A 17,939-nucleotide genomic window follows, 5' to 3' on the forward strand; every position below is an offset into this window, starting at 1 on the left:
CACTTCAGTATGTCCTGCTTTTTCTTCTGGTCATTCTGAATCAATTGATAACCCAGAAGAAGGAAGATGGTTATTACTTCTGAGTTTCCCTGCTAGTGATGAGTCTTTCTGTAGTTAGGAAATAACAATAATAATTCACACGTACATTGCGCTTAAAGGTTTTCAAAGCTCTTCTTGCAACAGCCTTGAGAGGTAAGCATTGTAAGTATTACCATCCCTATTTTACAGATGAAGAAACTTTGACTTAGCGAGGGTTACATAAGCTTGCCAAACTTCTAAGCATCAAAGTCATCTTTTCCCCAAGTCCAATGGTCTTTCCTTTTGACTTAAACTACCTCTCATTAACTACTATCTATTTCCACTTGTGATTGGTATGTGGCTTTTTGTGCTCAAGTTGGTGGGGATTATTTCTGCTAGCCTCATAGATTTAGCATGTTTCCAACGTGGGCCCCTTTGCAGACAAGACTTTTAGGTGGGCTAAACCTCTTCACATGTGTTTTAAACAGAACAGAAAGAGGACAAAATATGGCAAGCCATTTTTAAAACATAGAGGAGGAATAGAAATGAGCCAGAAGGTTCACCACAGAGAGCCATAGTGATATGCTCATACCACTCAGGGATATACTGCAGCAAAGAAGTATAGGGGACATATGGGGAATCTAGTTCCCCAAGAAGACGCAGTCCAGGATAGATAAAGGGGGATCATCAGAGGACACACATATCCAAATACTGTTGTGCCAATATTGTCAGAAGGAAGCACTGCCACTTTGCCACTCTGCCACTTTCTTTTAGTCTGCTGAGAATAGAGAATTTTAGAACATTTGAAGACCTAGTAAGAGTTTTCTTAGAATCAGAATTTTATGACTCAGGAAAATTTAGATAAACCAATACCTTATTTTTTTGAAGAAATAAGCCAAGTCCATTAAAACTTCATTAATTCAGAACTACTGATTTGAAATTTCTGATTATTTGGAAGAAAGGTGATTGGTCTTTACCTTCTCCTTGAAAAAAAAAGATTTTTTTAAAAACATGAGTTTTGTAAGTAAGAATGTAAGATTAAACATATTGGGAGTTCCATTTGCTTACATATGAACTGAGATCCTATTTACAAGTTTTTTTTATTTAATCAGTAAGGTAGAACCTATTTAGCAATACTTCTTTAGCTTGGGTCATGTGATTATATATATTTAAAAGTATTAACTCTATCATGTTTTAAGAGTCTGTCATTGAGACTTTCAGTTTCATTTGTTGAACTTGGCACTCAGATGGAAATAAAAATATGAATTATTCAAGACCTTGTGAGAGTACAAAAGAGATACAGAATTTGGCCGCTGACTTCAGGGGACTGAACAGTTTTTTCAGTTATAGACACTGCACTAATTCAGTCTGAATTAGTCGGAATTATTGAGGCTTAATTATATTTTGAAAAATTCTCAAAGCTCTCTGAAATTCCATTCTATTACTTGCATGAAAATTGAAGAGTAGAAGAAAATTCAAGTGATCACTGAATGTCAGTCTAAGTGATTCTTAGGAAAAGACAGAAAGCAGATAGGTTTTTAAACAATCAAACCAGATGGGCTCTGTGAAAATACATTTCAGGAGGCTTAGGGAACCTGTAGGCTAGTTGCTATGGAAAAGCCAAAAATTCAGAAGAACTAAATAGGCTTCAGAGCAACAGTTCTAGAGGCACAGGAATCATACCCAGTACTTCTTGTTCTTCTGGAATAAATAACTGGCTCTGCTTGTGTGACCTTGGGTGAGTTACTTAACTTCATTGCACCTCAGTTTCTTCATCTGTAAAATGAGGGATTAGGACTAGATGACCTCCTAAGGCAACTTCTAGCTCTAAATCGCCAAGCTTATGAACTCAAAGTGAGTCTCTTGGCCATTGCAAAGGAAACCATTACAGATGCTGGGCTAATTGCTTCTACTCTGTCAAAAGAAAAAGGAGAGAGAAAGAGAGAGAGAGAGAGAGAGAGAGAGAGAGAGAGAGAGAGAGAGAGAGAGAGAGAGAGAGAGAGAGAGAGAGAGAAGCCTTTCTTACATATCTGGGCAAAAATCTCCGGCATGGCTCCAGGATCCTCTGAGTCACTTTATCACCACCGCTACAGCAGGTCTTAGGAAAAAAAAAACATGAAAAATGTCACCTTTTATCATGTTTTTTTTTTACATTTTTCACACAGGAGGTCTCCATACCAGGAGACGACTTTGGTTGGGCGGGAGACTGGAGCCCCACAGAGAATATGGGAGTCTCCCACCTGTACTGGGAGGGTTGGCAGGTATAACATGTGTTGTCATGTGAGTCCATGAGAGCATCTGGGGTTTCCATTTCCCTGCCTTTCAGTGTGGCAGGGGAAGTCTTTGACTCCAAAGCACTTTACTGGTTTCTGTCTGTGGCTTATCCATGAACAGTGGCTTGGAAATGTCAAAGCATGAGTAGCATGCAATTGAAAAGCATGTGCTGCTTACCGTCCTCCACAGGAACATGCATGGGGGAACATCTGCATAGAGCCAACCTCTGAAGCCAGCAATGTGTTTTTTTCCCTACAGAATTCATTAAAGGCTTCAAATCGGAAGAAGAAGAGGACAAGTTTTAAAAGGAAAGCCAGCAAAAGAGGAGCTGAAGTAAGTGAAGTTATGAAATATTCGAGGGGATAGTTCAGTCTGAGGGCCTGGCAGAGAGCCTTGCTGAGGATTCAGGCTGAGGAGATAATCCACTTCTCTGTGATCTCTCCTGCTTTAAATCCAAAATTCCCTGTCATTGGTGAGCTTGTTTAATCAGACAGGGAGGTGGGGAGGAAAAAAGAGAGAGACAGAGAGACACAGAAACAGAGAGAGACAGAAATAGAGGGAGACAGAGAGACAGAAAGAGAGCAAGACCGAGAGGGAGACAGAGAGACAGAAAGAGAGGGAAACAGAGATGGAGAGAGAGGGAGACACAGAGAGAGAGAGGGAGATGGAGGGTGCGGGGGGGAGAGAGAGAGAGAGAGAGAGAGAGAGAGAGAGAGAGAGAGAGAGAGAGAGAGAGAGAGAGAGAGAGAGAGAGAGAGAGGGAGAGAGAGATTTCTTTAATTTTCTCTGATGTTGTGTATATACCATTTAAGGTAAAATGAAACTTTTAAAGTTTTATGGACTTAATTACTGGTGCTTTCTTATTTCAGCCAGAAAATAAAGGCCGACCATTTGTGATAAAACCCATCTCCTCTCCACTCATGAAGCCACTGCTCATATTTGTGAATCCCAAGAGTGGAGGCAACCAGGTGAGAACATCTTCCTGAACCTAGCTCAGAAGCTTCAATGAATTTTCAAAAGCAAAATTCTCCCCTTCAACCAAAATAATGCCATGAGACCTTAGAGCAACAGAGGAAAATCCACAGGTGACTGAATCAAGTTATTGTTCTGGTGAGGAACAGAATCCTGGAGACCTTTAGCTAGTTAAAACAAACTGACCCCAGCAATATAAAAGAAAAGGTCATTCTTGAGGGCAGTATGTTCATGGCACATTTTTGTTGGTCTCTAAAACTTTTACTACCTAAAGTCCCCACCTCTCAAGACAGATTTAAAAAACAAACAATAACGATAATAACAAAAACCCAGAAGACTGCTCATCTTTCCCATGTGTCCTCCTTTTAGATCCTGGCCCCTTCTTTATACTTCCTGGAATGCCCAGTCTTTGTGCTGAGGCTGTGGAGGGTGGCAGAGGGGTCCGCAGTGAAAGATTTTTATGTTTTATTATGTCTTCAGTATTTTTGGATTGAGAAGCAAATTTTGTCTGTTCTCTTGCTTAGAATTAAATTTATTTCGATTCAACAAAAATTCTTTAATAACCTACTAGATGTATGACTGAGATGTTTCTAGGGGCAGCTGGATGACACAGTGGATAGAGGGCCAGGCCTGGAGTCAGGGAGACAACTTCCTGAGTTCAAATCTCCCTTCAGACACTTATTAGCTGAGTGACCCTGGGCAAGTCACATAACCTTGTTTGCCTCAGTTTCCTTATCTGTGAAATGAGCTGGAGAAGGCAATAACAAACCACTCCAGTATCTTTAAAAGAAAACCCCAAATAGGGTCATGAAGAGTCATTCATGACTGCACTGACTGACTAACAACTTGCTTCCAGGAAAGATTACAGCTAAACCATTCCACAATTTTCAGTTGTCTTTTTCTGATAAATCTTCAAGATTATGGTAATGTGGAGTATGCTCTAGTTTTAGAAACAGAAGACCTAGGTTCAAATCATAACTCTTCTACTTAGTACCTGTGTGACATATCATGTCACTGCTCAGGCCTTGTTTTCCTCATTAGTAAAATGAGGGGAGGGCTAAATGAGATAACCTCTAAGGGATCTTCTAGCTCCAAATATATGATCCTCTGGCCCTAAGGAAGGCAGTCCCTTAATCTCCTTTGCTTAATTTCTTTCAAATTCTTATAACCCTTATTGTTACGAGGTTCTTCTTACTACCTGGCCCAAATTTCCCCCTGCTTTCCTTCATTTTGCCCTCAAAAAAGGGGACAGTAGGTATTCTCACACATCCCTATCCATTTTTGTTGCACTTTGCTGTTATAAAATACTTTTACAACCATTATCTCACTTGAGTCTCCTAATAGCCCTGTGGGATGGATAGGGCAGTTTTATTATCCCAGTTTTGTAAATAAGAACATTAAGGATGATCAAGGTGAATTAATATACCAGAGGTCACATAATTAGTAAGTGTCTGAGCCAGGATTTGAAACTAGATTCTCTGAGTTGCCTGTAATGATAAAGTATAATATGGTATGTAAAGACAGTGTGGTATAGTAAATAGTGAATTGGTCTTAGAGTCAGGAAGACCTGGCTGTTTAAGCCTTTCCTTTAATATATACTGACTGTATGTCTCTGAGCCAGTCACCTAGCTTCTCAATGACTTAGAAAACTTCAAAAGTGAATTCCAGAGATGGTACCCATTTGCTTTGGGAAGAGGATGTTCCTCATTGGAAGTACTCTACGCCAGTGAAATCAGAGATCTAGCACCATCCCAGTATAGAATATAATTACGAGACACTGTTATAATTGGTGAATTACTGGGATGGATTAATGCATAGTGAAAAGAATGTTCTACTTAATAACAGAAAACCTAGGTCCAAATCTCAGCTGTAATTCTTATAAATTGGATTTAGTCACCTCTCTGAGGTTTAGGATAATACGGCTCTGTAAATCTCATTTGATTCTTTCAGTAATGTTAGACAGTTGAAAAAGGTATTGTCCCCATTTCAAGATGAGGAAATTGAGTCAGTTGTAACTTATCTAAGATGTCATGACCATTGAATGACAGAGCCCAGACCAGAACCCAGGCATCCAAGCTCCTAGATCAAGTTTAACACCCAAATTTTCCTTCAGTATCTCATACTTTTTATGAAGAGCCTTCAGTGGACTTGTTTTTTTCTCTACTTGAATAACATATTTTGAGGTAACTGGGGATATCAAAATATTCTCCCTTTCTGTTAATTCAGGTGCACATTTTTTAATCTCAATATTTAAAGGGTTTTCCAGGCTCAAGTTGTAACAATGGAATTTGAGAGACTTCATTCTCCAGATAGAAGCAGGAGAATTAGCCAAAAAGGCAAAACTGTTAAGAATGAGCAAATGAAAAAGCATGTATTAATTGTTTACAATGTGCCAGATCCTGTGCTAAGCAGGATACAAAATTCAGAAGTGAGTCCTTTGGTGTAATAGGCTAAGAATGAACAAATGGTAAAACATTTACTACAAATACAGGAAAACAAGACAATTATTGCCTCTGATAGTCTTATATTTTAATGGAGGAAAACGACATGTAAGAGGGAGGTGGAAGTCAGGTAGGGGTTAAGCACGAGGCAGCATGGTTTGGAAATGACTGGGAAGTGATGGAGAATTCTGATTCTGGGCAAGATAAGGCAAAAGTTCTTGTTTCAGAGCCCAGGGTCAGAACCAAAGATTCCAGTGAGAAAGGGATGAGGAGACTGAGGATGAATCTGTATTAAAGGTAGTGTAAGATTAATGTTGCTAATGTAATAATGAATAACTACTAGGACAACCTTTTTGTCAGTCCATTCAGTGACATAATTTATTCTATTTTAATTTCTCTTCTTTTAAAATGATTTCTCAGGGAACAAAAATGGAAGTCTGTCATCTATATTGGCAATTTCTGGTTTTCATATTTAAATGATTACCATCTTGTTGATGAACCAAGAATAAAGCATGTAATTGTGATGTTTTCCCCAGAAATGGGGATAAATATGTACTATCATCTCAGATGTCTTGTCTGGTCCATCTTGTGACCAATAAAACTGGTGACTTGGCTGGAGTTGGGTGTACAGTTGGCGATCCTAAAGCAGAGTAAAAATAGCTGGAATTAAATTCATAACCATGACCTCTTGAGGCCCATATTTTTTCAATTCATGCCAGATTGTCCATCATCCTGATTTGTATAAGGAGCTGTCAGGGCCAGTCAACACGATATGGAGCATATACGAAATCATAACATTAATCAGTAAGTATATATTAGATGCCTGTTATAAAATCAGCATTGCTCTGTGTTATAGGTGATCTGGGAGAACTTCCCTTCCCTTTTCTTTCCCCTTCCCATGTAATTCAGCAAACATTTATTAAGCACTTATCAGTTCTTTGAACTTTGAAGCAGTAGCTGGGCTATATCTGAATTTAAAACCAATTCTAAAGTTTACTCATTAAACACTATACAGACAGGCTCCTCCAAAACTTTTTTTAGCCTAGCCTGTGCCGTAACTGACAAAAACACTTTCGAAAGGAGTATGCCCTTTTCCATAGCAAATAAGACATTAAAACATTTCAGTAAGAGCACACATACACACACAATAAGCTTTTATTTTATTTTTTTTAGCAGAAATAGAAGTTTATTTTCCCTCATGACTTCATTAGTATAGATGTGGGAGTTTAAGCCATGAGATCTCAGGGTGAAAATAGCAAGAGGTACAAAGGGAAAGGAAGGAATCTTGGAGAATATCTTTGCTTAGAGGCAAGAAGAGGAGGAGGAACAAGCAGAGGGGACAGAGAAGAAAGAGAGAATCAAGAAGAGAATGAGAATGATGCTGTGCTATGGGTGGCTTGGAGAAAAGTTTCAAGAAGGATGGGTGATTAATCAATCACCCACTTGAGCCTCTATGCCCTTGTTTATAAAGCCAGGACTTAGCACAGTTGGAACCAGTGATTTGTTTAAAAAGTTTGGCCCTGAAAGGAAGGGGGAAAGAAACACTTCTAGTTCTAAACTTCTGGGATTCTTTTCTCCTCTACTTAACTTATTTTTAAAATTTATTTATTTATCTTCAGTTTTCAGCATTCACTGTTATAAAGTTTTGAGTTTTAAATTTTCTTCCCCTCTCTCGACTCCCCCTTCCCCAAGATGGTATGCAATCTGATATAGATTATATATGTACAATCATATTAAATATATTTCCACACTAGTCATTAAACTTCTGGGATTCTAAGGAAGGCAGTTAGAAAGGACAGTGGGGTCAAAGGCTTTTTCAAGTAATAGGAGATTTGTGACGTTCGTTGTCATTATCATCATTATTACTCACATTCACTGTATGGGACTAGAGTTTCCACAGCGTTTTCCTCAAAACCATTCTGTAGAAGGCTTACCTTCATTTCACAGATGAGACGACCGAAGCTCAGAGAAATTTGATGACTTATCCAGGGTCATACAGCTTAATAAAATCAAAAACAGATATTTCAATGGAGGTCTTCTGATTGCATTTAAATTGAGTTAAAGCACTATTAGAGAGGGAGAGATGGAAGACCCCAGAGGAGGAAAGAAGAGACTCTTCTACTAGACATTCCAAACATTTCCATAATCTGGCTTTGGCTCTATTTTGCTCCTCTAACCTAATTTCCTACTATTCATCTCTGTAGGGTTTTCATTCCATTTGAGTTGATCTCTTTGTTGTTGCATGTACACTTTGATCCTGCAGCTTCCCCCGCTAGAATGACAATGCTCTCTCTCTTCATCTTTGCTTGGCTAAGTTCATTCCTTTCAGATCAACAGCCTCCCCCCTAAATCCATGAGTGCTCCAGACCATATTCTTTCCATTTCTGAATTTCTCCAGTTCTTGAAGTCTAAATTACCTAATGTTTCAGTCCTTGATAGCATATAGTTTTTAGATCTCTTTTGATTTCTTGTACCCAATTCTCATCTCCCCAACCAGACTACAAACTTCTTGAGGACAGGGACCATGTCTAATAATTTTCCTCAGTTGTCCTTAACAATAGCACTGCATTTGTCTCTAGAAACTCAATAAATGCTTGATCACATTCCTAATTTTCAAATTAAAAATCATGTCCACATTCTGATTTGAGAGCCTGTATTAGGTGATCTTAGCTGCATTTTTAGGCAGATGGTCCACTTGAAGAGAAGGACTCAGGGTAGCTAGGTGGCACAGTAGGTAAAGCAACCAGCCCTGAAGTAAGTTAGAAGGACTTGAATTCATATCTGTTCTCAGACACTTATTAGCTACGTGACCCTGGGCAAGTCACTAAAACCTGATTGCCTCAAAAACATTTTTTTTAAAAAGAACTCAATAAAAATTAGGGAACAAGCAGTTTGTTCCTGGTTCTTTTTGGGAATTGCAACTTCATGTAAAGGTTACTTAACCATTGTGTTAGAATAGAGCTTGGACTAGACTGGACTTATGATTTCATTAGTGTGGAGCATTCTATCAGTGCACATCAGCTTTACAGCTTATAGCTTTAGAAAGCTCAGTAGATTACTAGAAGGTTAAGTGACTTGGCCACAGACACCCAGTGTGCCATACTCTGCCTCAGAACTTGGAATCACATGAGTATCTGTTGGACTTATCCCTAATGCCCTCTGATTCTTTGAGCTCAGATATTAATTCTGGGGGTAGTAGCCAGCGCAGAGGGAATCAAGCATTTTTATTTTATAAATTGACTTATTTGTTTTCAGTTTTCTACAGTCACCTCCATAAATCTTATATTTTCTTCCCCTCCCTCCCTGAGACGGCATTCAGTCTTATATGGGTTCTACACATGCATTCTTATTAACCACATTTTCACATTAGTCATGTTGCAAAGAAGAGTTAAAATGAATGGGAGAAACCATGATAAAAACCAAACCAAAACAAAATATAACACAGGAGAAAATATTCTGCTTCATTTTGCATTCTGATTCCATAGTTCTTTCTCTGAATGTGGATGGCATTTTGCTTCAAGAGTCCTTTGGGAACGTTTTAGGTCCTTGCATTGCTGTGAAGGGCTTAGTGTATCAGAAACAGTCCTCGCTCACTGTGGCTGTTACTGTGTATAATGTTCTCCTGGTTCTGCTCCTTTCACTCAGCATCAGTTTATCAGTTCCAGGCCTCTCTGAAGTCCTCCTGTTCATCATTTCTTATAGCACAATAGTATTCTATTACATTCATATACCACAACTTGTTCAGCCATTCCCCAATTGATGGGCATCCCCTCGATTTCCAGTTCTTTACAAAGGGAGCCTCTATAAATATTTTTGTACATGTGGGACCTTTTTCTATTTTTATGATCTCTTTGGGATATATTCCTAGATGCAGCATTGCTGGGTCAAAGGATATGAACATTTTTGTAGCCGTTTGGGCATAGTTCCAAATTTCTCTCCAGAATGGTTGGATCAGCTCACAGCTGCACCAACAATGAATTAGTGTTCTCACTCTCCCACATCTTCTCCAACATTTATCATCTTCCTGTTTCATCATGTTAGCCAGTCTGATAGATGTGATACCTCAGATTTGTTTTGATTTGCATCTCTCTAATCAGTAGTGATTTAAAGCATTTTTTCATATGACTATAGATAGCTTTAATTTCTTCCTCTGAAAATTGCCTGTTCATATCTTTTGACCATTTATCTATTGAGGAATCAAGCATTTTTAAACACCTCTAAGAAACCTCGCACTATTTTAGTTGTTGAGCATATGAATAGGAAAGGGATTAGAGAGGAGGGCAGAGAAGTCCCCTTCATTTTCACTTTTTGTAATATCATTGTGACATGAACTAAGCACAAAGGAGGGAGAGGTTTTTTACCTGCTTATAGAGAGTTAGACCAAGTCCTGGCAATCTCAGCTTTCCGATGCTTCCCTTTTCACTCCTTTTTCCATTTTTGATGCTCCTAACCACTCATGATTAACAACTAGAACCATACATTTGAAAGGAATCACCAAACAGAGAGTTGGCTCTGGAGCCACGACTAGGACGTGGATCTCACAATTCCTGGGATTGCTCTGCCATCGCTTCATTTCGAGCTGCTTTCATGAGCTTATTCAGCATTTCTCCCTAGAATCTGAAAATAATTGAAATATACTCTTGTGTAAAATGAGGGCTTTGGATTGGAGGGTCTCAGCTCCCACTCCAATCTACTGCGATTCTGTATAATCCTGTACTGTTGGAGAGAGCTGGTGTTTTTGTCTTAATTGATTCTCGGTTGCCATCTGGTGGTGAGAGGGGTAATTAATAATTTACTATGAACCCAGATTTTATAGGAGCTAAAAATAATGCTTTTATGCTTTTGGACTCAGTTTATTCGAATGCGTGGTGATGAAAAATAGGTAGGGTTTGTCCATATGTTTTGCTTCTTAAACACAGGAAAACAGAATTTTGGAGTCCAAAGCAACCCCGAAGATCATCTAATTTAATCCTCTTGTTTTGTAAATGAGCAAACCAAGGCTCGGAAAGTGAATAGTTCTAGCACGAGAGGTACCTCATATCATGTAGGCCAACTTTCTCATTTGAGAGTTGAGAAAACTGAGGTCCAGGTTAGTCAAGTTACTTGCCCAGGTTCTCACAGCTGTTTAATGGCATAATCTGGACTAGAACCCATGTCTCCTGACTCCTACTTTGTATTGCTTCTTATAGGATTTCTGTGAAACTGGTGAAAAATGACCAGTGAGACACACATGTCGTCTTTGGTAAACAAAGATACTCAGGATTCACCATCAGTAGGCCATACCTTCAGAATTTTATTTGATCCTCACTGGGAGGTAGGGTGTTTATATAGCACTCTAATCAGAGGTAGATATTATATTCATTTTATTAATGAGAAAACTTAAACTCAGAGAGATGAAAGGACTTGCCCAGGGTTTCCTGGCTAGTTAGTATCCAATTCAGAACTTGTACCCAAGTCTTCTAATCCTATATTGTTATTCAGTCATGTCTGCCTCTTTGTGACCCCATTTTGGGTTTAGTTTTTTTAGGGGAGCAAAGATAGTGGAGTAGCTTTGCCATTTCCATCTCCAGCTTATTTTACAGGTGAAGAAACTGAGGCAAACAGGGTCAAATGACTGGTCCAGGGTCACACAGCTTGTGTCTGAGGCCACATTTGCATTCAGGAAGATGAATTTTCCTGATTCCAGTCCTCACAGTTTATCCACTGTGCCACACAGCTGTCTCTCTCACCCTAAGACCAATGTTCTAGCCTTTACACCATGCTGCCAGTGAAAATACTGTTATCTCCATTTTGTAGGTGAGGAACTAGATCTCAAGGATATTGATGAGGATAAAAATTTTAGACAGTGGCAAAAGTTGTCATTTTATCTACCTACACAAAAATCTGTAGAATATTAAATTTTAAAGAATAATAATAGGACAGTGACCCATCACAGGACTGTTAGGTTTGCAAAGCTCCTTATATGCAATACCTCATTTGAATCTCACAACAACCCTCTGAAGCCAGAGAAGACAAGGGAAGGGAATAAGAATTTATACAGCACATACTATGTGCCAGATACTTTGGTAAGTACTTTTTACAACTGCTATCTCATTTGATCCTCACAACAACTCCTCAAGATAAATTATTATCCACCAATGATGAGGCAATCAGAAGTTAAGTGACATGCTCAAGGTCATACAACTAGTAGGTGTTTGAGTTTCCTTTTTTATATAAAACATTTCCATATTAGTCATTTTGTACAAGGAGACTTGAATAGAAGAAAAAGAAAGAAAGTGAAAAAGAGTATGCTTCAGTCTGTATTCAATAAATATCAGTTCTTTCTGTGGAGATGGATAGTATGCTTCATCATTATTCCTTTGGAATTGTCCTGGATCGTTGCATTGATGAGAATAGCTAAATGATTCCTAGTTCTTCATTGGACAAATATTGCTGTTACTGTGTACAACATTTTTCTGGTTCTGTTCCCTTCACTATGCATCAGTTAATGTAAGCCTTTCCAGGTTTTTCTGAACTCATCCTGCTTGTCATTTCTTATAGCACAATAATATTCCACTGAATTCACATTTAAACTCAGATCTATCTGACTGATTCCTCATTTACAGATGAGGAAACTGAGGCTCAGTTAAGTGACTTGCTTAAGATTCTATGGCTAGTAAATATTGGAGCTGAAATTAAAACCCTGGTCTCCTGACTTCAAGTCTAGTGTTGCTTCTGCTTTTCCCTACTGTTTCTTTTCACTATGATAACACGAACAAAAATCAGTTCATACCTAATATATGGCTGCTGTTAACATTCTTCTTGATTGATCCCCTTTTCCATTGTTGGCTATCCTAGCATTTTCTAGATCTAGAATATTCTTTCTCTAGTCTTTGAACAATTGCCTAATTGGTAGGACAGGTAGAATATTCCCTTTAAATATTGATGGTAAGTGTGTTTGACCCTCGGGTCATTTGTTAACTTTCTCTTCACTTCCTTTATTCAGGTCTCTCAAAAGCAATCATTGCTCCTTCTTTCCTCTTGTCCTGTGTGTAATTGGAAATTTCCAGAGCATTTGCATTTACTAGCTTCTCTCTGTAATTATAATTTGGGTGCCCCAGAACTCCTTGGCTTAATATTCTAAATAGAATTTGAATGAGAAAATTTTTCAATAGCTGTGTATCTCTGCATGCACCATAGATTCTGCCCTTGTCATTTGAGCTTACACTGAAAGAACTCTATTTGAGGATACACTGTCCAGTTGGGTTTGGTGATACCCATTTGTATCATTCTAGCCTTACTTATAATCGCCTCTCTAGCTGTTGTGTTTGTCCTTTGTTCTCAAAGAGGACTATAAAATCCAGATGATGACGTGACTTGCAGTTGACTTTGGTTTGAGTGAGGGAGGTCGGTGCAAGGTCACTAGTTTCCTTTTGTCCTCCAGGGCCATCTGGGTACAGTGACCTGATATTCATCAGGACCACTGGAGGCGGCCCAGGATGCAATGGGAGACTCTGGCCACTTTAGGCTAAGGTCTTATCAGATTCTTACTTGGAGTGAGACACACCCATTCAATGAATAGGCCCCTTTAAGTAGTTACTCAAGGGATGGCCCCTTATAATAAAAAAAAAAAAAATTAAACTGGGAGGGGCAGACCCTGAGGGTTCCTGGGTTAAAAGAGAAACAGTATTTAGTATTTATGTTCACTCAGTGATAGGTGGGCAGGGGACCTGTTGTCCAATCAGAATATGAAGACATATACTTAAATGGAACATCCAAATGACCTCGAAGAGTCCAAGATACCTGAAAATATTCATTCACCCTAAGACTTGCCATCCCACATCATAATATATGTGTTCTAACAAGAATCTGTTGTAACTCTATCCTACATCGATATTTATGTTTATTCTCTATATCCTTCTTGGCTTAAGGATATTGTGACCTAAATGAAATACCAATAATAAATTAATCATATGATTTAGAATGTGTTACACACACACACACATGCACACATACACACATACACACACATATCTGTTAAATCTTATCCCTCAGATTCCTAACTTAGAGAAGTAATACATTACCGTGAGCAAAAAGAATTTCCTGAAGCTTGAAGATGAAGAAATATATATATATTATACATAATATATATATTTTACTCCAATTCTAGCTTTATTGTTCATTTTCCTTAGATTATTCCAGGTCATTTATTACTTAGTGTTTTCCAACACAATTTATGAGAAAGGTACTCTCTTACCTAATCATCCCGTAGCTAATGTAAAAACAATTCTGTTTTGCGAGGCCAGCTTGGTGCAATATTCTTTTCTTTTTCTTTCTCACCAAGACTACAAAAGTATGTTAATTTACAAGTATGGTAACAACCCCCTGAGAGATTTTTTTTCCCCTTAATCTATAAATTATTAGGTGCTGTGCCATGAAATCCAAGGCTCCTTATCATAGAAAGGGTCTGCCAAGAGTCTTTATGTAGGTTTAAGCTACTGTACCTATGCACATGCACTTCATGTTTTAAAGTATATGTTTATGCCTATATGCTTATGTAGATATGTATATTTATACGTGTATATATGTACACATTTGTACTCTACACATACGTAAAATGTCTCCCAGAATTGTAAGTTAATCTCTTGGTGCCAATTTAAATCTCAAGCCTGATTTTATTTCCAGACTTATTTACCCAGCATTTTCAACAACCATTTTTCACCCTTCCATATAAGAATAAATCTTCAGGGTAGTCCATCTTTCCAGGTAATTTTGGTTCCTGTCACCACATAGGCTTATTTAGTCGGTAATTCTAATCTCCCCTGGTTTAATAAAGTTTGAGGGAAGTTGAGATGCTGAAATGTAGAACAAAGAAAGGTATCAGTCTTCCTTATGTGCCACTTATAGAGCCAAGTGAAAACTGGAGGGGCATACCCTAGTCACAGCCCAAATGTCAGCACATAGAAAGGAGGCCATAGAGAGTTCCTGGCATAGCCTTTGGTGTAACATTCCTGAAATGAAGCTTGGGAGGAACACTAGCTGTTAAAACCATTAATTTCAGCGCTGGTCAGTGTCTGGTGCTTCTAAGGAGAAAGCTGGCATGGCCCAACCTAATCAAGGCCAGCCACTCTCCGTATACAGATGATGAAACTGAAACCTAGTGAGGTCATCTCACTTTAAACTTAATAGCTTTTCATTTCCTCAATCCCCAAATCAATATTTCTCTTTCATTCTGTTTCTGATTCTTATAATTTTTGCCTCACAGTTTCTTCCTGTCACCGTTTTTTTCCTTCCTTCCTTCCTTCCTTCCTTCCTTCCTTCCTTCCTTCCTTCCTTCCTTCCTTCCTTCCTTCCTTCCTTCCTTCCTTTCTTTTCTCTCTCTCTCTCTCTGTCTTTCTCTGTCTCTCTCTGTCTCTGTCTCTGTCTCTCTGTCTCTCTCTCTCTCTGTCAGTGTTATAGTTTTTGTTTTTTTGGTCTCATAGTTTATTAAGGACCCCTAGACCCTGTTGACTTCATGTTGACTTAATATCTCCTCTAGCTGGAAGTTTCCTACAGCTTAATTTACTCACGAGATCATTCTCTAGGGGTAGAGCTCATGAGATGACCTAGTCCAGTGTCCAATTTTGATTGACCTGCTCCTGAGCACTGATAAATGTAACAGAAATAATAATCACTACTGATATTTATATGGCACTTTCAAATTTTCAAAGCTTTTTACCCCATTTGAACCTCATGCTACCCTGTGAGCTCAGTCCTATGGGCATTATTATCCTTGTGTGTTACAGACACGGAAACCATGATCCAGAGGTTAAATGGCTTATTCATACTCACATAGCTAGTGTCAGAGGTGAGATTTGAACCTAGGCCTTCCCAACTACCCAGTCAGTGCCGTGATGCCTTACATAGTGCCATGTAATTGAGAACTCTGGAGGCTGATGTCTAACCCTACAATGGCTCTTGTAGCACCCAAGAAGACTGAGTCCTTGACCCTATGATGAGATGGACAGTGCTGATATAGTCTCCCTATTTGATGAAAGCTATATGCCAGACCACTCCCTCCATCCTCTCCATAAAGAAAAAAAAGAAAGACAAAACAAAGTACAAAACAAAGCAAGAAACATAAGTATTTATAACATAGAGTTCTCATGCGAAGGTATCCGCTGAATAACATCCCTGGTAGGTGTTTCCCAATACTCTATTTGGGTATTGTTTAATAGTCTCATCTATTCATCTGTTCCCTGTTATTGCAAGAGCATCATTTTCCTGCCCTCCCAATTAAATTTTATTCATTTGCTTGTTTTCTTATTAGCAGGCTATCTTGTTCTGTTCCCTTTTCTGATGTAATATTCAGGCCTCTGTTATGTCTCTATCCTCCCATAGCAGTTGGCAGACAGGTTTTAAAATTTTCTATGTTTGTATAATGCCTCATAATTTCAGAGCACTTCTGTATACAACATAGCAGTTGATCCTTATTATAGCGCAGTAGGGTAAACATGAAAAGTGTGTGTATGTGTGTAAAGTTTAAAACTATACTAAGACTTTTGAAGCATACATATGTGTGTATATATACATATGTTTTCATGTATATACATGTGTATATATGTAAATATGCACACTGCATATATGGATACACACATTTTATAGATCAGTAAATAGACACAGAGGTTAAGTGATTTGTCCAGGGTCACTCAGGTCCTTGGATAACAGTCACACATGACCTTCCAAAAGCCTTTGCCTGTATTCTGTTGGCTCACCCTCTGAGAACTTGGGGTCCCCTGCAGGCTACAGTGAGTAGGACTTTAGTGAAGATGTTGTTTCCATACTAGACTCTTGATGGAAATATCTTTTTCGTCAGTCATATTAGGAAAGGGTACCACTTTGAGGGCATAGACCTAACTCTTTATAGGATTTGCTTAGCTTTTTCTTTATTACCAATGAAGCTAGAAAAGTCGAGGCACCAGGAGTATGTTGAAACCCGCTCTGTCCTCTTAAACTCATTTTGAGATTTAGCATTTTTGGAAATCAGCAAAGTTACAAATCAAGGCTTGCCTTTTTTTGGGGGGGGGTTAATAGTCTAGACTTAAAAAAATGATGGAGAAAATGCAGATTAATCTGAAAATCATTTTGGAAGTCCATTTTCTTTTCTTTTCTTTTCTTTTCTTTCTTTGTAAAGCTTATTATTAAACATCTACCAAGCACAGTCACGACCTGAGCTTTTCCCCCCATATTTAAGTTTTCCTGCTTGGCAGCTGGGTTTGGAGTTCTGAATGTCATCTTACGTACTCAGAGTCTGGCTAGAGACAAAGTATTTTTCTTTTGGTTAAAGGGACAGGGCTATAATTTCCTCCCACTGATTGTATAAATCACTCACAGACGTGAAATACTAAGGAAGAACCTAACATGCCATGGCCTTGGAGTATGTGCTCTTTCCCTCTCTATCCTTTTTTTTTTTTATTTCCTGTCCTAGTGCAATATTTTTCAATTCTAAGCTCCTTTACCTTTTCCCCTCTTTGTATTGTTTTTCTCCTTGTTTCCTAATTAAATTTTCATTGTTCATGGAGTAATTTTGGTCTTTTATTTTTATTTTTGATAAGTACTTCCAGCCTATTAATATCTTTCCTTCCTTCCTATTTCTCCCCATGATTTCTGTATTCTTGATCCTAAGCACTCAGGCAAAATGGCTTTTGGCTTTCTTTCCCTACGGAACACTCCTTCAATCTAACTGCCTACGCAGTGCTGTTGATTGGTTTTTCAAGATCTACTCCACTTTTTAATGAAGGGGCTCATTATATTCGCTGCCTTGAGTACCTATACCCTTACATGTTGAAATAGTTGAAGGGATCAGGTTTACATTCATTATTGTGATGGTGGCTATATTGGGAAAATTCTTTTCACTGTAGTCTCTGCCAAGCTATGTCTTGTGCCTGTACACTGTTCAGGGCCAGGCCTGACTCAGTTTTCTGACTCTGCTAATTCACATGTAGGATTGAAATGGAATTAAACATTTGTATATCACATAACTTTTAACAAAAAAAGTTTACGTAACAATAGCATGGGAAGGATATCTAGCAAAGATACATTGTTGGGTATGAGTTGGATGGAACTACCCTCATGTCTTCATTTTCCTTGATGCCTGATCAGAAGGGTATGTGAAATTGAAGGTCAGTGGAACAGAAATCCATCGAGCCTTTGGAATCCTAACTATGAAAATGCTATATCTTGGACAATCAGGAATTTATGTCAGTAATTAGAGTC

The 17,939-nt window shown here is 38.5% G+C and overlaps 1 protein-coding gene across 1 annotated transcript in view; it reads left to right on the forward strand.

Moving 5' to 3' along the window:
* Positions 1-17,939, forward strand: part of DGKI (diacylglycerol kinase iota) — a 552,077-nt gene that overhangs the window by 261,691 nt on the left and 272,447 nt on the right. The window contains exons 9-10 of the mRNA XM_072652615.1: positions 2,551-2,625; positions 3,162-3,260. Coding sequence (XP_072508716.1) covers positions 2,551-2,625; positions 3,162-3,260 — 174 coding nt within the window. The remainder of the gene's footprint in view (positions 1-2,550; positions 2,626-3,161; positions 3,261-17,939) is intronic.

This window comes from Notamacropus eugenii, chromosome 3, assembly GCF_028372415.1.
Source record: "Notamacropus eugenii isolate mMacEug1 chromosome 3, mMacEug1.pri_v2, whole genome shotgun sequence".
In the NCBI taxonomy this organism is placed as follows: Eukaryota; Metazoa; Chordata; class Mammalia; order Diprotodontia; family Macropodidae; genus Notamacropus; species Notamacropus eugenii.